Source organism: Scardinius erythrophthalmus, assembly GCF_964197995.2.
Source record: "Scardinius erythrophthalmus genome assembly, chromosome: 13".
Taxonomy (NCBI): Eukaryota; Metazoa; Chordata; class Actinopteri; order Cypriniformes; family Leuciscidae; genus Scardinius; species Scardinius erythrophthalmus.
Window position 1 is genome coordinate 28,101,765 of NC_138233.1, and position 22,815 is coordinate 28,124,579.

At 37.2% G+C, this 22,815-nt stretch overlaps 1 protein-coding gene across 1 annotated transcript in view; it reads right to left on the bottom strand.

The window, feature by feature from the left end:
* The window catches only part of aff2 (AF4/FMR2 family, member 2), a 238,555-nt gene extending 221,731 nt beyond the window's left edge, over positions 1–16,824 (bottom strand). Inside the window, exon 1 of the mRNA XM_081382590.1 lies at positions 16,681–16,824. Coding sequence (XP_081238716.1) covers positions 16,681–16,733 — 53 coding nt within the window. The 5' untranslated portion in view covers positions 16,734–16,824. The remainder of the gene's footprint in view (positions 1–16,680) is intronic.
* Between the last annotated feature and the right edge of the window lie 5,991 nt (positions 16,825–22,815).

Sequence of the window (22,815 nt, forward strand, 5' to 3'; positions counted from 1 at the left end):
TGGACTCAAAAATACACTGTTTTGTTACAGTCTCATGAACAGTAATTGATGACAAAATTCTGCTCTACCAAATGCCAATGCCAAAACATCAAATACTTCACCCATAACCTCACATTACACTGGGAGTTCAAATGGATTTATGGAATTTATGACTTCATGCCCATAGCATGTTTCTTAACCTCACATCAATCCATATGAAGTGAAAGAGCTTGCACTGGTGCGGTAGGCTGTTAGAGCCCCCTCCTCGTCCTTACTCATGGCTGCCAGGATACCCTTATCTCCATCCACAGAGCCTGTGCTATCTGCATCCCCCACCATGGCCCGCTGCGGTTACGCCAGATCGGTGGGGCCGCAGACTCCAGCTCACGAAGCGGAGAAGGACCTGGCATTCCTGTAAAGCTCAGATACCATTCAGGTCCCTCATTCAGGAAGGCTGCCACAGGAAACAGGCCCTCACCCGAAACCGAGAGGCCCACCACAGTCAAAGGCATCCATGTATACGTCAACACGCTGCCAATACAATCAAGGCAGGGTCTTAATAAAATGTGTTTCGTCAATGATTGTGACATCATATTGGCATACTTACAACATAACTGTCATTGTTGCACTTATGATATCACTTTCTGATGTCATGCAATTTGCAAACAACATAGACTCCGATATCTGACGGAGCAGTTTTAATCCGGTTTCTATTTGATTTGTGTCAGAATAATCACAATAGGCCGCTAAAGTCATGAGCTAGCCTCTAGTTTCTTTTATACAAGCTATTGAGAATCTTTCACATGAGCCCGATACATCAATTAGGCCGTACTTCTTACTAAGCAAATGTTGTCTTTGTTAATGCTCTAGGGTGGGCAGTAACACATTTGCAGTTTCATATCGATTTCCATGTTTTCTGGATTGTTGGGCATCAGTCAACAACTGCTGACTGTGTCTAATATGACCTTAATGAGAATGTACAATGTTAATTGGTAGCATAAGTGTAGTTCGGCCTGATCAATATTATCGAGAACCAGCACACACACGCATTGCTTTTGGTATAGTTGACACTTCCTCTAAAGATTTCTTTGTTCAGATAGCATGAGTCTGTTGTTTGTTTCCTCTCTCTCAGCCATTCCTGCCAATATCTTTGTTCTTTTTTTGCTTGCTTGTTCTATGGATTTGTGTGTAATGACTATAAAACAAGGGACAATTAAACGCACATTTTGAAGGGGGATCAACTCAATGTTTCCAATAAAATGCATTTGCATTTACCATTTCAACAGTTATCTTCACTCTGAGAATGTTTGCAGTGCAAGACCCCGTCAATAAGTAAACTCATTTGGAGGAACAGATCCCCTAAGGTAAAACTAGATGTCTTGACGTCTTCACAAGTAAGTTCTCAGCCACAGCTTCACAATCAGATCAATGTTCTTAAAGCAACTATACTATATAGAGAACTGACTCAGTTCAGTATACCCAAGGGTTGTTTCCTCGGTCAAGTCAGTTTGAATATGCAGTCAACACAGCCATGACCAAAAATATGGCTGTTCCGCAGTTTAATTTATAACTTGTTTCTTTGTTCTTTATTTTATTACTGTTTTGTTGGATAATTACTTGAAAAACCCGAGGCAATGTTTGATGTTCGAAAAGGGTACATTCCATTGTTTTAATTGAATTTGTTAATATTTAACCTTTTAAATAAAGGAAAATATTCAATAGAACATTGAATCTATTTGTTTATCTCTGTCCTTGCATTCGAGTTTCTTTATCTTACCTTTTATTTTACTCATGGGGGATTGTAAAACAATATTCTCTGGAACAATATGTTTTGAAGGAAGTAAGGGTACATAAATTCCAATTGAAGTTGATGTTTCTCTTCAGTGTTTGTCTTCACATTTATACAACTAGCATACTTCAAAAGTGAATGGAAAAAAGGTAAACTGTAAAAATAATACAAATATTAATCTATAATAAATGTTTTTTTGCTTTCTGCTAGTATAATGATAATTTAAAGGGATACTCCACTTTAAAATGAAAATTCTGTCATCATATACTCACCCTCATGTTGTTTCAAACCTGTATGAATGTCTTTCTTCTGCTGAACAGAAAGGAAGATATTTAGAAGAATGTCAGTAACCAGACAGTTTCTGGTACCATTGACTTCCATAGTAGGAAAAAAAATATACTATGGAAGTCAATGGTACCAGAAACTGTCTGGTTACTGACATTCTTCTAAATATCTTCCTTTCTGTTCAGCAGAAGAAAGAAATTCATACAGCTTTGAAACAACATGAGGGTGAGTATATGATGACAGAATTTTTATTTTAAAGTGGAGTATCCCTTTAAGTGTCATATTTTCCATATCCATATTTTTAAATGTACAACAACTTTGACAGTTTATAAAGGTGGTCCCTTGCTAAGGGATCTTTTTTTTTAAAGTCTCAACACTGAACTGACTTCAGCTGAACAACGACACGGTTTTCTTTTAGAATAATCAAATAAACTCTGTTTTTATCATTGAACCATTTTTCTGTTATCGCTGTAAAAATCTGTATTGTATAAAGCGCTATATAAATAAAGGTGTTTACTATTATTATCGTCAATAATCATAATAACTTCCCATTTTCAGTCTCCAGCACAATAGCCCTTGAACAAAAAAGTTCCCCTGTAAACTCCGTAACGTTCTTCAGGCTTTCCAGAAAGTTCACAATCTGTTGAATGCCACAGACAAGAAAGCACAGAGAAAGTTTTCCAGCTTCAGATAAAACCAAATACTTTTAGTAATGATATTTTTTCCTCCTTTTGTGCTGACCAAATGAGCTTCTGTCTCTTTATAAGAATGGTGTTTTGAGGTAATGAGATTTATGAATTGTGTAGCCATTTGCTTTTTTCTTTCTTTTTTTTTTTCATCTGTGCTCGTTTCATTTAGAAGCCAGTGTGGATAGTAATTATAGTTTACATTATTACGATCCCCCATCACTCCTCCGCACTCTTTTTGTGGTTAACTGCTTTTGATAACAAATGAATTAATGAAGCTTTACAGGACAGTTGAAGTGGATAGTCTGCAAGTGTAGGAGAGAAAGAGGTGGAAATGGAGAGAATGGCACAGAGCGAGAGAGAAGTTGGCAGATTACGACTTAATGGTGGCAGAATAATGGTAATTTCGCCACACTCTCCTCTCTCTCGGACTGTGCTAATGGCTTCATTAACACTTCCACTATCCAGCGGTCCACAGAGGACAATGTCACATCCATCTTTGTCACATCACAATAAAACCGGCTAAACACAACTGGCCTATCAGTCCAGGTGCTGAAGGAGGCAAGAAATGAACAGAAGAAAATCGATAGTGAAATATCAATGTGGGTAAAGCTGCAAACACGGAAGTCAAGCAGGTCCCCGCAAACAGAGAAAGTGCCGGATTGATCTCTAACAGGTATGTTGCTCACACTTTGGGTAATAACTCAATGCCATGGCGGAGGGGGAACAGCACGCTGGGAAAAACAGCAACGTGCCATAAATCACAGGAGCCGGGCTCTATAGCCGTCAGCGGCGAATTGATGACGTTTTCCTCTGCCATCTAGATCATTCCTCTGTTGACTTCGGAAGCTTCCTGTGTCTGCTGCTTTACGGGGCATTTTAACATCAGGTCCCCGCGGTGCTTCTGTAACTAAAAGGTTTGAATTTCCAGGCGGCGAGAGGACGTGTAAAGCCCACAGGGTGCGCGACTGCAAAAACCCTTGGGGAATTATCCTAACATGGAGTCAAAGAGTTAATGTAGCACTAATGCTATCCCTTTGCTTTTCCAAGCAATTCAGTTAAACAACCTAGTTGGGGAAAAAAGCTTAGATAATTATTGAAGCAAATTGTTATAATCACTTAGGCAACAATTATTACTGTTGCTCCTACATATGGTTAAAAATTCGAAAAAACTGAACTGCTAAATTATAAAATGTACTGCATAACTCGCCCTGGACTACTGGATAACATAACTGTTATAGTATTTGTTATATTAACTATTTTATATTTTCAATAATAACGATTATATATTTAAAGTATAACTTAGGTTTAAAGTAGGCTTTTACATTTATTATTTTATATTTTTTCAAATTAAATCAAAATTAAATTAAACAACTTTTATACAGTTTCATCAAATGTGTCATTATAATTTTATAATTGCCTATATTTACGGTGATTAATTATCTAGTTATTATGATTTCAAAAGACATAAACAAGTATGTAATTAAACTCTAAGGTAACCATAAATTCATTAACACTTTTTCTGGGAAATGATGGCATACATGGAAAAAATATTAATGATATCCATCACGTTATTCTTGCATTTTCAACAAAAAACTCATCTATGTTAGCCATTTATTGTTATTATTATTGTTTTATCTTCATGGCAAGTAAAAAAAAAATTTCACAAGAAAACCAAATTTGTTACATTTACACATAAAACTTGCACTTTGAAACCATGTTTTCAAAAGTTTGGAGTTTCAGGCCCCCAAAAACACAGTTGTTGTGTAAATGAACAGCCAAACACATAAAAAGATTTCGTCACGGTGTAACGGTGTGAACGGCGTTACAATGCATGAAAACTTTAGTTAATTCACCCTAAACTCTCTCACACAAAGAATGGACTGACAAATCGTGTCTAGAGACTAGAATATCACAGCAAAACAATTGATCCACACAATTGATCATCTTGCAAGAGAAAACAAGTTAATCGAAACATAAAACCTGAAGATAAACATAATGAATGAAAGCAAAGGGCGAGGGGGGGGGGGATTCGTGTGAGATTTTGTGTTGCACCTAGGCTAAGTGTTACAGCAAACACATTCCTTGAGAAAATCAGAAATTCAGAAACAAGGCCAAAAGCTTCAGCAGAAACAGCACCACCTGCTTTGATTGAATGATTCATGTCAATGAAAGCTTCTGAGGTGTGAGGAAAACACGGCTATTGCCGTTGTTATTATGCAACAGTCGACCATAGCTCAGCTCTGCGCAACAATAAGGTTGTCAGTACGTCAAACGTGTTCATTGCTGTTTATTTATGCATGAATATGCATTACAATTCTACAGCAGCATCTGACACTCTCCAACCGGAGAATGAAAACGCCTGGCACTCAAAGCCATCACACAGACGTAGAGAAACATTATGTTTGAAGCTCTTGATGGAATAACAGACTTCTATAAATGTCTCCTATAAGACGTCCTGACTAATCTATAAGCTGACTGAAATAATAGAGCTGTTTTGCCACATTCACAGTGATATGAAGTGTGATGTGAAATATTTTTTTTTTTTTAATAAAAGAGAATGCAATCATTAATGTACAACAAATACATGGTGAAGCACTTTGAAAAGTGATTGCTGGGGTGGGATATGAAAGGTTTTTATTTTATTTTATTTTAAGACATAAAATATGAGTTCAAAAGATATTTGCAATCAATGAATTAATTGCAATCTTGTCCAATCAATGAATTAAATAAATGATACTATTACTACTACAACTGATAATAATAACAATAATAATAATAATAATAATTAATATATTTATTATTATTATTATTAGTAGTAGTAGTATTAGTATTATTAGTGGTAGTAGTAGTAGTAGTAGTAGTAATACTAGTAGTAATAGTAATAAACTATTATTATTATTATTAGTAGTAGTAGTAATAGTATAGTGTAGTGTAATAATAATAATGATAATATTAATAATAAAATACATAATAATATTATTAGTAGTAGTAGTGTAATAATAATAATTATAATAATAATATAGTAGTAGTATAATAAAATAATAAATATATAATAAATATATTATAATAATAATAATAATAATATGATAAATAGTATTATTATTTTACAACTTTACTACTACTACTACTACTTCTAATGATAATGTAAGAAAAGTTGTAGTTTCCTGCAAAACTAAATTCCAAGTATTTAATCTTCAAATCAAAAGGCTTTTAAGGTCCTGAGAAACATTCAAGTCAAGTGTCCTTTTACTGGTAGTCTACCTTCTCTCATCACCTTCAAAGCAAGATGTCCACCTCAATCTAAGCATCACATTGTAAACGCACTTCCCTCCAGTACTTTCTCTCCTCCGGTGAGATTATAGTCTCAATGCATCTGTGCTCTTTTGTTACTCACAGCTCTTAACAGCTCTATGAGTTTCTCACAGGGAGATAGTCTTCCATTTAAAGCATTTTGGCTTCAATTCATTTTCTTATCTCAGCTTTTCTCTCCTTCTCTGATAAAGATGTGTGTTCCTTTCCGATCTTTATCAAACAATAAAAGCCAGGGGGACTTTCAGAGCACTGGAGCAGCGAGAATGGCAACACTGTTGCTAGTTTTTTCAGACACTTTTAGCTCAATGTGAATGAGCCACGTTTAATGGGACAAATTAGCATGTGCTGTGAAAATAGGCGGACAGTTGGATGTGAATGACGGAGCTCTGTGTGATTGTGATATTTGGCAGGCGTGTCCTGCTCTTTAGCAGTTCTGCAGCTCCCAATAAACAAGGTGAGATACATTTGTACACGCTGAAGCCAAACACCGGGCGAATCTCAGAATCTCAGCACACGGTCATACCTCGACACCAACTCACAAATACTCATGCTTTTCTCTCTCGAAGAATCGTCAAGGCCACAAAAATAAAATAAAATAAATAAATAAATAAATAAATAAAATAAATAAATAAAATGAAAAAATAAAATAAAAATAATAAATAAATAAATAAATAAATGCATTTATTTATTTGTTTGTTTATTTATTTATTTATTTGTTTGTTTGTTTGTTTGTTTACTTTCTTTCAGTCAAAGCAAAGACGTAGTAAAAAATGTGTTTGTCTTTGAGTGCCAGGCAAAAAATAACACATTAACATCCAAATTTTGTCAGTTCAATCAGGTTGCAGATTTCGCAGTATTTTTTTTGTTTTGTTTGTTTTGTTTGTTTTATTCTGTCATCACCTACCCTGTATTGCTCGAAAACAATTTCACTTTCCTCCCCATACCACAAAAAGGCTTATAATCAAAATGTCAAAAATTGCTCTTCCATACAATGAAAATGCATGCGGTGCAGATGACAAAACCCAGAAGACTAATTATACACTGTTTTTCCTATGGGGTTTTATAATTTCAATTTTTCAAAGTTTTTTTTTTTCAATTTTTGAGTAAAATAAAGCCTGTGGTAAACATAACTTGACGATACTTTGACGCTTTGTTCTACGACGTAAATTACACACACTCGTACCGAAAACGTAAATTTTTTAACCAGTTATGTTTCTTTTTGAAAACGTATGTTTCTAATAAGTAACTAGATAAGACAGTTTGCGGTGAGTGTGTGCAGTTTACGTTGTAAAACAAAACGTCAAAGTATCGCCAAGTCATGTTTACCACTTATGTTTTTTTTTTTTTTTTTTTTTCTTTTTGTCTTTTTTAATTAGCTCTCATGCTAAATTTAGTTTAGTAAATCTGGCCCATTAGAAGCCTAGATCACATCAAATGAATTAAGGAAACAACAAAACCTGCTGTCCCAGAATGCAGCAGTGCAGCTGAATCTTGCATGTGAATACATCTCTAGAATCAGATTCATGCAACAAGAATATTATCTGAGCAATATTCAATCTAGCTTTGTCACAGTCCTTTGGCAAAATGAGCAATGCTTGATTATGCAACTGGAAAATCACATGTAAAGTTAAGCATCCGGCACATATCCGAGTGAATCCTGACGGGAGATTCCACACCATGAGCCGCGGTGTTCGATTCTCAGGAATTAAGCTTCGTTATCTCCCAATTTGCACGACTCAATAAGCAGAGAGCGCATCTCTCACTTTCTAAAAGAAGAAACATACAAATATTGTTCAATCGAGACGTCCATTAATATTAGGGCTCTAAAAAGAATTTGCAATTTCCTTTGGCTTAGACCAAGCCAACAGCAAAAGGTCAGTAAAAGACAAACTGATTCATCTCTCCGAAAGAAATGAGACGCTCTATAACAGATGCCTGCGTGCCTCTATTGAATCATCATATTTGTCATAGAGTGATTTCAATGGAAGCAGTGACCTTTGGGGTAGTGGAGTAAATTGCTTCGTGGCATAAAGGTAAGCTGGAAGCTTGAAGCGTGAAGCTTGATTAACCTGGAGATCTTCAGACGGAATCCAACCAATCGGGAAGCGACGGAAGAAATCAAGAAAGACATTCATTAGGATCTGCTGGTGCGGTTTCATTGCACACATGATTCATTTGGTGCGAACAGGGCAACTTTGATGTCTCTTATTAAATACCAGAAGCGGTCCGGAAGAAGTCGTGTTCAACATCCACAACCAGCAGTGTATTTCTGTTAGCTCTGATGGAAGTAGGAGATATAGCCAACCGTTCTAAAGTTCAATAAGGGTCAATAAGATATTTTGGAAAGAAATGAATACTTGTATTCTGCAAGGATGCATTCAATTAATAGTGACAGTAAAGACATTTATAGTGTTACAATTTTTTTTTTTTTTTGAATGAATGAATGAATGCTGTTCTTGTGAACTTTCTATTCTTCAAAGAATCATGACAAAAAAGAATTATCGTTTCCCCCCCCCCTCCCAAAAAAAAAGCAAATCATCATATTAGAGTGATTTCTGAAGGATCATGTGACACTGAAGACTGACGTAATGCATCACATGAATAAATTACATTTTAGAATATATTTACATAAATATCAGTTTTTAATATTTTCACTGCATTTTATATGGCATAAAATGAGCATAAGACACTTCTTTCAAAAATCAGTAGTGTACATATTTGAAATTTAGTCTTTTTCTTCTAGGAAAACAAACCAAAAATATTGATGACTCATCCTGCACTTAGGGATGCATCCAAAATTATTATTTTTCAGTACCAAATTTATACCTTTATTCAGCTATAGAAAGTCTTTGATTTCTAATTAAAAAAATGTACAAATAATTTAAGGTTTTATTAATGTGTGCCTTTAAATTGCTTAATTAATTAACCATTATTGAAAGGGATACTCATCAAAGACAGTTTCTGGTACCATTGACTTCCATAGTATGAAAAAAAATATACTATGGAAGTCAATGGTACCAGAAACTGCCTGGTTACTGACATTCTTAAATATCTTCCTTTTTGTTCAGCAGAAGAAATAAATTCATACAGGTTTGAAACATGAGGTTGAGTATATGATGACAGAATTTTCATTTTAAAGTGGAGTATCCCTTTAAGTAGCCTTGCATTTTTCATCAATGACTAAATCAATCTTTGGCAGCCTTGGCTGAAATCATATTCCGTTCATGTTTTGTTTGCTTTTTATGCACCATTGATGTTTGAGTCAAAACAATTTTGGCTCACGTGTTGATGCTGTCTAAATGAAATGGTCAAGGCTAATTGAAGCAGATATTTAAAGCATTTGAATTCACAGGGCCATTACCACAGCCCTTATTGGCTCTATTGTAATTAGTGCTCAGTTAATAACTTCTCTAGAGCGGGACAGCCGTAGGGCAGAGACTCGGCTAAGAGACCCTAAGAGGCAAGAGACAGCCTTTCAACATCGGTCCTCGGGCCACTTGAACTGTGTTAGCCTGACTGGCATTAAGATGCATGAGCACTGTGAATCAAGGAAACGTAGCACCTGTTGGTTCGTCTGGATTTAGTTTTATTCTTATATTAAGTTTGAATTGGGCTATTTAATCATGATTTCAACTATGTAAACAAGGGATATAAAATAGTTTGACGCCCAGAACAATAGTTCAAATAGTTAATCACCCAGAACACCCAAGCAACGGCAAAGAAAAGGGCTAAAAGCAACAAGAACACTTTAGCAACCGCACTGCATAGTTAATTACCATAGTTAATCTGACAAGCAGAGAGTTTTGCACAGGAAAAACACCACTCGCACAAAATGTGTAAAAAAAAAAAAAAAAAAAAAATATATATATATATATATATATATATATTTCTGATAAAAAAATGTGATTGCAATTTTAAATATGTTTAACAATTGTCCAAACATTTTGTGCATATACATCAATGTGACTACTAATAATAATACTAATTATATATTGTTATTATTATTGTTTTAATAATAATAATAATAATAATTATTATTATTATTATGATTACTGATGTTGTTGTTATTATTAAATAAAACATTTAGAAATAGTAAATATTACTGTAATATTTCACTGTAAAATAAAAATATAGCATTTAAAAATACATAACAATAACAATGATAATAATAATATTAATTATTATCATCATTATTGTTGTTGTCAATGTTACTAATTCAAATATTTTAAAAACAGGAAATATTACTGTAATATTTCACTGTGAAATAAAACAATTGCATAAATGAATACATTTATTTAACAGTACAACTGTAAAATTACAATACTAATATGTATGCCAGTCAAACGATAAACCATCTAGATTTAAATTTTAGAGGAAAACCAGAGGGAGCCCGCACATATTTATTTGATTAAATCACAGACTTTGGGATATAATAATAATCGTACTAAGCCATATCATGATTTTTTTATTTCATAATAATTATAAATAATTATCATTAATTTATTATTTATTTTTCTTCAGAATAATCTACATTAAGACACACACACATACAAAAAAAAAAGTAAATCAAGTTAAAACTGGTTTGCTGTCTTCATCACTTTGTATGTACTACACTTAACATATATTCGTGTCCATATGTCTTTACTTCAGGAACTACCGACTGTCGTTCCGTCGTTCCGTAACTTGTCGTTCCGTAACTTGTTAATTGCGTGCCGAACCCGAAGCCAGAACGGTGGCAACCCGTCACCTTTTGTCTCTCCCATACAACCTGACTGCCGTGCCAACCTTGCTGCTTTATCGTGCCACAGCATTTGGCTTTCTTCTTGCAGGTGGCAAAATGAGACCACGGGCACTGTGCTTGGCAGCCTGCTCTCACTAACATCATGCCAACCGCCGAGCCTCCGCGCTTGTGTGGCGGCCGCAGAGATGTGCCGGGCACAGCCTGGCTTGGCTCGCCTTTTCAAGCCGGGCACAAATGAGATTGGCACCGTACGCGGCTCCTCGAGCGAGCCGTGTGATATATAGTCCCAGCTGTGGTCAAGGTGGAAGCGGGAAGGCGAGGGAAGCTGGGAAATGTGGTAGATCTGTGCCACGACCATGGAGAATGTTCAATCCCTGTGACTAAACAGCATGAGAGCAAAGAGAAACAGCACACAATGTGCCAAAAAGTGGACACGACACACACACACACACACACACACACCACAGTAAACTAAGAAAAAGTGTTGTTTCACAGCATAACAGAACATGTTGTTTGCCACAGTCTGAGTGCCCTACTTTCTGAACTTAACTAAATAAATGCTTCATTATAGAGGAGAGAACTTGGTTTGGCAATGCAAGTTGTCTTTTTGTTTGCTACCATGTATTTTCTCATAGTTTGTATTGAATTCAGCCAACATTTAGAAAGTGTGTGATAAGGATTCACTGCATTATCCAATTCCAGCAATAAACAATTTCAATAAATGTAAGTTAGAATCTTGCAAAACACATATCTACATAGTCTAGATTACTCAAGATAATAAGTTCAACATATAATTGTAAAAAGTAAGCAACTCAAATTATCCAAGTAAATTACAAAACAAATATTTATTCGTAAAAAATAAAATAAAATCATGTTACACTTACAGACTGGATTCATTTTTGTCTTTTTAGATTTGTCAGTAGGCATTGACACAAAACCTGATATTTGGGACACAAGTAGTGTGTTCGGCACTCAAAACATTGACTGATGATGTCACAGTAATATTTACATTCTAGGTGCTTAGTGGTCTTCTTTATTACATATATTTCCACAGTAAATTGTGATTTATCTCATCTTACTTACTTTCTATATAGCTGTATTTACAGTGAATCGTTTGTTGCATGTTTATCCACATCCAAAGCTGGCAACCTAAATGTAACTAAAATGTTAACTTTTTAAGGTGTCCTTGTTACAGTAAGGGCCGGTTCAAAGAGAATGTGTTTTTTCTTTTAAAAAACTCGAGAAGATTTTTTTTTTTGTCTTATTTTAACTTGAGCGCCACATTTTTAGAACAGTGTGGGCCAGTTGCATAAACAGCAATTTTGTTAAGACAGTGTCTTAAAGTCCCCCTGTGGTGAAAATCAAGTTTTTAATGTTGTTAATATGTGGTGTTTTTAATATGCTTTAAGACAAACCATGTGCAGATTCATAAGTCAGCACCATTGCTGAGTATTTTCTCCTTAAAACTGCAGTGAACCAAAGACAATCTCAAAAACGCGTTTTGAAATCGCTGGTGTTTCTGACGTCACAAACTACCTTTCAACCAATCAGGTCAATGTGTGAACGTCAACCAGTGGGTCTCTGAGCTGGTGTGAGTGAGTGGGGGCGGAGCTAATTTGCATATTCATAGAACTGCGTATACTAAATAAGGCAAGGGTGTGGAGTTACATTCAAGCTATTTTAAGGCATGAAAAAAATTCTAGGAAAAGCACTTAAATATGTTATTTTTGTGATCAAAGATGAGTTTTAAAGGATAAAATGATTGACTACAGGCCAGGGGGACTTGAACTCTTTCCCTGCCACTGACAGAAATTACTGGCTTTCTGTGCTTGCACTGTTATATGGTAGGGGGCGCTATAACGCATCAAGCGATTTAATTAATGTTAGATTAAAATGAAATTAATTACACAATGTGGCGATTAGTTAATCGAATTAAATGCAAATTAATCGCACATCGAATTTGGCTGAGAAATTACCCCCCTAAAGATAATTTCCCACAAACCCCCCACAAGTCATTATTGTGTTAAATGAGAAAAGCATCAAATAGACTTAACAACAAGTAGCTTTATTAAAAAGAAATGATTGATTCAGCATAGAACTTATTACGTTTAGGCTTCAACAGCCATGAGGGGGTGAGTAAAGGATGACAGAATTTTTGGGTGAACCATACCTTTATTAGGTTTTTTATTATTATGATAATATGATTTTTTTTTTTTTTTTAGATACTCTGAAACTGCCAGTAGGTGGCAGTAAATGTATAAATGAGTAAGTCATTGAGTAATTCATTCATTAGATTAGTTAAAATAGCCAATTTATTCAAGAATGAAGTAAATGGCTCTCTTTATGAATGGGTCATTGAATCATTGGTTCCACCGATTCGTTCAAAATGTGGATTCGTTCAGAAACACAGCTGTGTTGCTCTGAGAAGCACAGTCATCCTGCTATGGCTTTATAGGTAACAAAAACAGACAATATTGTGTCTAAAATATAACACAATATTAACGTCTTATTTATTGAAATGTTGTTTGCTTCATGTTTGTCACCAATCAACCGTATGAAATGTAAGATGACTAGTCTGGGGTGGGGTGGGCGTTAATATTCCCATAACTAATTAATTAAGTTAATGCATTAAATTGACAGCCCTAGTAATTATGCATAATTTACTGTTATAACTAGTAAGTGCATGTGCATGTTGTCAATAAAAAAGTGGGTTACACTTTATTTTAAGGTGTCATTGTTACAGTGTAATTATATATTTAAGTACTGAGTAATAATAAGTAACTACATGTACTTACTATAGAGTTAGGGTAGGATTAGGGTTTGGTTGAGGGTTAGTTGCATGTAATAATTATGCATAATGTACTGTTATTACTATGGTAAGTACATATGTAAATGGTGATAAAACACTTGTGAACTAATAATAATAACATACAAACACATTTAATGGTTTTCTGAATATTGATAGTGACAATGCAAAAGTAGTTAAACAAAAACAAATCCTGGGAGTCTGAAATTCTGTTAACTTATCATTCAGCAATAGTCCAAGTCTTTGCACATTTTAATACCGGAAAATAAAATTGAGTTATTGGGACAGAAATCCCTGCTGAGAAAGGGCAAATGACAGAGAAAAAAAAAAAAAAAAAAGGCACAAGTGAGTCATTGAATAATCCCTCCTGGTGCTACTCTCAGGGCGGCTATAAAGTGCTGCCAAATGAAAAGAAAGTCACAATAAATGGCTGCACCTAATTATGAGGTCTTCTATTACCACTAAAGGTGCAAACCTATAAAATATAGCCATATAAAGTCTAATTAACCATAGCTCCGGTTCTCCAATCCAAATTCATTGGTTATGACAAATACTTAACTCATACTCTCATAATACAAAATGATTTACCAAATGCACCACGCACAGAGAGAGAGGAGCAACTGTTTTCATAAAATATTCGAAAAAAAACACTTGACTTTTAAAATGAAGAGCCGACATAATTGTAGCAGCCATTCATATCACGGCTGTGTCAGCACAGAAAAGCATGTCCCAATCCACACCGCCTCACTGGCTCCCATGCTTAACCTTTGTCTACAAATAAGGCTCTGCTCTCCATCGAACTCATTTTGCACCTCACTGAATTTTGCACAACCTAATCTGACTTGATTATATCCAACTCGTGTCGAAGCCCAAACCAACATGTGTGAGATTAGATTCAAATCAATATGATATCTCAAGTACAGCCCTGGGCCATCAGATAGGGATACAGGGATATAGGCAAGTATTAAACACAAAGACAGTGAATTATGAGTGCATTATTATTGTATGCTTGCTTAGACATTGATTTATCTCTAGACAACACAGAACAATCATTCATCTAAGTATTTAGCCAAATCTACATTTCAATTATTTTTTGGATGGTCGACATATGAACAGCAGTGAAAAATAGGGATACACTGCCTTTAAAACACAGACCATGCAAACTTATCACACAAAAATGGCTTTTTAAATACCCTCATAAATATTCACAGACTTAATGGGTAGCTCAGGGTTATGATGTGGCAACAAGAGACAAAATTGCCACCACCGCAGAAGTAATAAGCAACTAGCCCGTAGCTGTTCCTGAGAGAGAATAGTTTTAATATCAGCACGGCGCCTATAAAAATAACCTTTAACCTGAAGTTTTGTTGGATGTATTTTAAAATAGAGTGATTTGAAGCTCCTTATGAGACAATAGACGGTTTAAGCCAACAAGCCATTGTGCCATCACTTAAGGGATTTCAAACAAGGATTCATAAGTCCCTAGACAAAATGCTGACAGCATTTGAATGTCGTTCTGATGGCTGATTATTACGTTTTCATAAATGTAAACAAATGTGTGCCAGTCCTTTTTTAAATACAATTACAGAACTAAATGCCCATGAAAGGACAAAGCAGGAACATTTTCCTTAAAATAAAAATAGTAGCAAAAACATTTGCTCCCCTAACAAGATGACAGCCTAAAAAAATGAATACGTGGCCACTCAAAACCATATCCTACAAATCACATTGCTGCTGATAAAAGCTCAATGATCCCAGATTATGTGCAGGACAGCGAGTAAAAAAACAAAAACAAAAGAAAGACGATAAAACAGGCGTAAGGTGTTGAAAATGTCAAGCAACTGAGAATCAGCTCAACAAAGGAAAAGACTTGTGTCCTCCAAGACAAAAGCAACTAACCAAACCAACATGCATATGTTCGTGTCAATTTGTCAAAGTAGGTCAAGTGATACATGCTCAAATACATCAAGAGGTCTTATTGTTTTATTCTCTGCTACATTGCTTTGTATGGATTCATATCTGCAACTCCTCGGGTTCCTGTTCTCTGCCACATGGTGGTGATATAGAGATAGAGAAGGTTTAAGACAAAGAATTATGCTGAAATCATATTGTTGTGGTGGATAAAAGTGCATAAAGACATTAATAACAAATAGCCCTAACCAGCTGAGGGCGCTATAGCTGACTGGCGATGATTATATATGCCAAACAAATCTGAAACACTTCTGTTTGCATTATAAAGTTATGGATAAATATGAATCCAACTGCAGATTTATAGCAAATTGCATTTATATCAGGCTCTCTTACACTTCTGCACAAAGGAATGCATGTTGAAAAGGTCTGAGAATTTTATGAGTGATTGGTTTTATAAGCAATAAATGCAAATGGTGACACTAACAACAACTGTCCATATTAACATAATAAATTACAGTAGTTAAAATACTAAACAACTGTGTGTAGATGATGCATAACATATTTAATTTATAAGTAATTACATTTTTATTACTCATTACTTACAATGTAATTACCCAAACATGAACACTAAGATAAAGTGTGACTTAAAAGACTTTTGACTCATGATAATCTTATCAATTAATAATCTATGATCTAATAATCTGGAAATTTCAGTTTAAAGTAACAGGAAGAAGTGGCACAGGCTGCACTTAGTTTCTTTTATGTAGTTTCAATGCATCGACACTCAATTCATCAATACAGCGCTTCTGTAATTAAACTTTGTCCCAATTATCAATGCATCTATACAAACACAAGAGCAGTCGGAGACAGCAGAAGTGAGCACTAGCGAGCTGCCTACAAAGACAGCGTTTTCGGACATCATATGTGCGCTTTGCGAATGCGCGTTCGGAACGCGTCTATGATGCGCCCCCCCCCCCCCCCCCCCCCCCCCCCCCAAAAACGCCGTGAAGGTAGGTTGCTCACTAGGGTTTGAGACACAGCCGCTACATGCGTCATAATGGGTTTCACTCGTATTTCGGAATGTGACCACGTCAGATCGGAGCGCATGACAAAGACATTTCATTCAATAAACTGAATGAGCATAAACACATAAAGCCCGCAGACGTACCACTGTTGTTCCAGCTCCCAGTCCCTGAAGAAGTCAAACTCGAATAGGTCCATGTTCGGTGTGTTTCAGTGAGGTGCCGGTGGCCTCTGTGTCTGACGCGCGGCGCAGCTCGCACTGCTCGCACTGACTCTCTCCTCTCTCCGCTCAGCGACACGCAGCCCTGCGGAAGGCGGAGTCAGGGCTCGCTGGAGGCGGTCACTCATTCCGAGAAGACCGGCGCAAACACTCTGAACCAGAGCAGCTCCACCTGTGTCCAGCGTGCATCACCTGTGCACACAACAGTCGAGAGGCTTTAATAATGCAAGTTAAAACTGATTCAACCGAAATGTTTTAGCATCCATATTTTGCATAGTAGCCAATCAAAACAGAATTGATAAATATTATGTTTTGTCCCTTGTTCTGTCCAGTAGTTATCTTTGGTCGTATGTCTGTCACTGGTGATTCATAGTGACACTGGTGTTACTGTTTTTTTTTTTTTTTTTTTTTTTTTTTTTTTCTTCACATTAAATAAAATGTCACGTGACATGATAATAATTTTGCATCCATTTAATTCTGCTACTCTCAAGAGTTATTATTGAAAGGACTGCATCATTACTTGTGGTAACACTTTACAATAAGGTTCATTAGTTAGTAAATATGAACTAATAATCAACTGCACTTACTGTATACAGCAATTGTTAATCTTTGTTAATTTTTATTAAAATCTTGTTAACATTAGTTAATACACTGTGAACTAACATGAACTAACAACGAAGAGCCTTATTTTTATTATTAACTAACATTAACAAAGATGAACAAATACAGTAACAAATGTATTGCTCATGTTAGTTAATACATTAACGAATGTTAACTAATGATCCTTTATTGTAAAGTGTTACCTTACTTGTTTATAACTGTTTTTCAAATATTTTTATTGTTATAGCAAATACATGGTTTCACACTTCATCCTTCAATCACACTTTTAACAAACCTGATTAAAATAAATAAAACATTATCTCCTTATTTGTTGCATTATTATTATTTTTCTGAAAATGCTGACTAGATGTGCTGAAAAAATTGAGAAATGATATTTTATAAAAACCTTTAATATTGCCAAAGAAGTGAGGTGACACCAGTCACAAAAAAGGGTACACGTGGTCTTTAAAAATATAAAAAATCATTAAGCTGTAAGTTATGTGTATTCATACATTCAAAGGGTAATCTAATAATGTGGTCTGTTTAAATGTTAGAAAAAAAAAATACATTTTAAGACATCTTGCCATACAAAAAATGGACGTTTCTGTAGAATGACCCAGATAGCTGGTTCTGAGCCAGATGTATTCATTGTTCTTTTAGCCTAATACAAAAAAACAACAACAACAGCACAATAAATACAACAGTAATAGTCTACATTGTTCAAGAATGTAACATTGTTGAAGTGAAAATAATAATAAAAATAATAATTTGCTAATATGTTTATAACATTGTTACATTAACCTGAAATGTATTCTTGTTAACCTAAAACCTATTAAAATGTTATTACAGTATATATATTTTTTTAAACTAAAAAGTCAAAAATATCAAATGAATAATGACTGAATCAATTTACAGTGTTTACAAAACTTGCTAGCACTTTATTTAACAGTGTCCTTGTTATATATGTTACATGTACATAGTCATAACAATAAATTATGCATAATTACATGCAACTAACCTTCAACCAAACCCTAATCCTACCCTAACACTATAGTAAGTACATGTAGTTGCTTAATATTACTCAGTACTTAAATATATAATTACACTGTAAAATAAAGTGTAACCCAAAACTCTTCAAAATAAACAAATGATCTTGCTGACCCAGGTTTAACGTGAATGAATGTTGTCAGAATTATTTTTATGTGATATTTTTGATTATTGATAATAAGCAGGATTATGCAGTAAAGCATGCTGATCATGGATATCAATATAGCATTAATAATAATTAAGTATTCCTAAAATTACTATGAAATGATAAGTAACTTATATTGTCAAATTAAAGTTTGTCTATAAGAAATGATATACAGTTCACTTTGTTGATTTACAGTGGTTCTAAGAAATAATACCCAAACATTATTTTTGTGTGAGTATAACGCAATATCAGCATGATATTAAAATACTGATGCTTGTTGCGAAAAAAATAAATACATAAAAACTTCAAACAAATCAAGTTTATTGAAGCTGTAACCAAAGAATTAGAGTTGCAACAGTAAGCATGAGCACCTCTGAAGGCAGCAGTATAAGAGAAATGTCAGCAAAGCAGCTTGCCAAATATATTCATATCCCTGATAACACAAAAAGAAACATTACACAGAAGAAAACGCTGCCAGGAATATGCCTCTTTGCATTATTCCTGGATACAAATGTTCAGCACAAGTAATAAAACGCATGTTTTTTTGTTTTGTCTTTTCGTAAAACAAACCACAAGACAGACCCACATATGTTTGTTGTTGACATTATGATGATTTGGCAAGAACCATATGGTGATCATGTTCCACACGGCACATTGTTACAACAAATGTGACTTTTTGCATACTTCGCCCGGGGATGCCCTCTCAAAATTCATTGCAGAGACTCGGAAGTGATATTAATCTTACCTTGAAATAACACAGTAGGAGAGGAGAAATACATTTCTGTGGCAGAATGGCTTTCTGGATGTTATACGAATGAACGCTTTGCTGATGGATTTCACAATGGTCAGGCAGCACAGAGACGATGCCACTGTGTCTAACAATAGCTCACACTGATACAATACAGTTTATGCCCTTAGCACCCGCTCTTTACTAGCAGTGCGATAAAAGTGGAAAAAGATGAGTCAGGCTATCTCTCCCTTTTGCTCAACGTAAATAAACACAATATTTATTTTTGTGTCAAAAAGCTGAGTAAGCCTGACCTTGCTATAATTTTTTTGGGGGGGGGGGGGGGCAATCATAATATTACTTCAATAAATTCCAACAAGCTATTGAAAATCTCTTTATGAGGTATTCTCTTCTGAACTCAATAACGTTTCCATGTTAACCTCAGATGAATGCATCTAAGTGACCCTTAGAGTAACAACTCTGAAGCTTATCATAGCAGAACAAGAAGTGCAATGGGGCAGTTTCAGAGCCTATTTCAGGATCTAGGTTAGTGTGTAAGTGAACAGGTTGAAGCTTTTCAGGTGAAAGGCTGCTTTAGAGCAAGGAAGTATAATGGTTTGGCTAATGCTCGGTACATATTGTCCAATTTTGGGCAGTCCCAGATGATAATTGACCAATCGTGGCAATTTCTGTGGTCGTGGTTCCTAAACGGTGGTCCTACCTCATACAGTGAGAGAGGTTAAAAGACGGACGTTTCCACGGTCTTTTCACAGGTCAAAGATAGCCTGCGATCATTTTTTGACAGTGTCAGAAGTTTAGCATGATCATCATCTCATATTGTGTTGCCGCTACGACCTACGTCTACTGACTAGTCAATAAAAATGCAAAATGAAATGGCGTATTGATCAAAGCGACATGGCGCTAAAACTTAAAACTACTTACCTCAAGCTCAATTTGCAAAATTAGCATGCCAAGTTGGCCTCTTTTCCATAGCCATAGTCCATATTCTCCGCTTTTGCTTCCTCCACTTTTTTAGCGCACATAAAAACCATAATTGTCAAAGTCCGAATCATCTTGCTCTATTTGTTTACCACTATAGCACATGCTGATGACGTTTTATTCTTCTATACTAACTTGCTTGGTAACCTAAGACTCAATTGGTATCACATGTCGTACCAAAGTTTATTAGATCCCTGTTGTACAGTGTGATTTGTAATGATCTTATAGTATTGGCGAAATTGCACAGGCTGTAGCAGGCATAAGCCTCTTTGGAGGCCTCCATGTCACAATTGTAAGATGAAATTTCCAAACAAGAAAGTTCACTTGTAGTTAAGTTCCCTTTCGTGGTCACTACGAGTAATGTCATAATGACGAATGGGGTTTTCGTTTAGAAAGCCTCTCACTTTTGAGAATACAAAAAGAGCCAATGGCAAGAAAATGGCATGGGTCTGCGGAATTTGCATAGCGTAACTCCGCCCCACCTCGTGGGTATATAAGAAAGTACGCTGGCAACATGCAGTTATGTTTTCGCTTTGGAGCCAAGAGTTTTCTTCACTCCCACAAGCCATTCTGAATTATCTTCACTCTGCAAGACGAGCGGCTCTCCAGTGTGTTGGTGCAACGGCGCTTTCCAGCGAGATTGCATTGCCTGCTGCTGATCTGTGCAGTGATCTGCCGACAGTGTGTGTGCTTCTCCCTGGGCACTTCAGCACTCTGCTGAGCTTTTGCCTCTCTCTAAAAGAGTTGCACGTGGCACGTCTTTTTCAAGACGGCTCGCCCGTGTTTTCTGGATGTGGGTGCGTGATTCATCTGCCTAACGGTCACGGGCGCTGTTTGGCGTGTTGGGCTTAATCAAGCTCGGCAGCGCTCGTGGATGAGTCATGTTTTCTTTGTGGGAACATGACCATTGCGATGTTTAGATCGAGACTCAATGATCTCCGTGTGGGTAGAGTCCCCTCTGCCACACCCCAATCTATCTCTTCCTCAAGAGGGGATACTTTGGCTGGTGGCCAGGGTGATCTGAGGGTTACGGTGTGGCACAATAACCAACGAGTCATTTCTCGGGCCACACCCCCCTCCACATCACAAACCGTGGAGCTTCTGTGTGTGCCTCTCGGAACCAGTGTTTTCATTCAGGGCTCTGGCGGATTATGTCATGGCACTCACAGCATCACAAGGCGGGCTTGATTCCTCTGGAAATGAGGATTCGATGGCATTGCCTTCCTCGGGAGTGCCAGCGTTAGCTGAGTCAGATCCAGAGCTGACCGCCATGCTTTCCCGGGCAGTTGAAAGCATCGGTTGGAGTGGCCCCGCCCTCCCCTGAGCGCTGTAGGCTGGACTGGGCACAGCACTTGCTGCACTTTCAGCACTCGCCCCCAGTGCACTCGTTGCCGCGGCGATCATGGTCTGTATGTTCTCTGTAACTGTTGTGGTACATGATCCGCCGCACACTGCACTGACCTCGCTCTATTGGCGACATTGGTACCTGCGTGATCCCTGGGTCAGGTGATGTCCACAAGTGTGATGTCCAGGAATGGGCTTTGCCAGGTTGATGTGAGGATGTTTTCTCAGCTCCCCCATGTCCCAGGCTGGGCTCTTCGGCGGTATGGTTGAGGACTGCGCCAACGGTCATCCGTACGTGCGGTTTCCTTGGTCTGCTTCTCGCCGAGGCCGCCTCCCTGCGGCTCATCCCCTCCTGTTCCGCAGCCTTCACCGGCCCTGAGCGGGAGGAAGTCGCAGGAGGGCGGCACCGCCCATCTCCGCCCCTTAGCTGGTCAAACGACAGGCTAAGCAGCACTCCTGAGATGGGCAACTTGGAGTTAGGGCTCAGTTCTTCTCAGGAGCTGGTAGCAGGACCACTCCTTCCCCCGGTGGAGGGCCAGTGCTCCTTCCTCCGAGCTCCAAGAGGCCGTGGATGGCAGTGTGCAACGCTCTGCCTCGCCACTCTCATCCCCCTCTGTCGCCAGACCCCTGTCAGAGCAGGTCCCCATGGAATGCTGGTCCTTCCCTGGCCTACTCTGTCAGGATGCGGATTATGACCGTGCCCCCACACCGGGACGCTGGCCTGGATACGTGCCCAAGGTTCCCACCACTCCCTTTTGAGACCAGGTGGTGAACCTGCAAGCGCTGCCCTTGGAGGAGGCAGACCCAGCTTTGGCACTGCTCTGTCCAGTACGCGCCCTCTGTGCTTATGTAGACAGAACGCAGTGTTTCAGGACCTCAGACCAGCTCTTTGTCTGTAATGGTGGGAAGCTGAAGGGAAAGGCTCTCTCCAAGCAAAGGTTGTCTCACTGGATAGTGGACGCCATTGCTTTGGCATACCAGCAGCAAGGTCGACCGTGCCCCCTTGGTGTGAAGGCACACTCCACTCGGAGGTGTCTTCGCTTGCTTGCCATTCCACTCCGCGGACTGGATAAGTGTGATATTTTCCTGTAACAACTGAGACAAGTCAGACACAAGTATTTGTTATAGTTTAACAAATGATATTTAGAACTCACTGTGGGATCTGTGGCCCCATCCCCCCAAACAGGGCAAGAAGGTC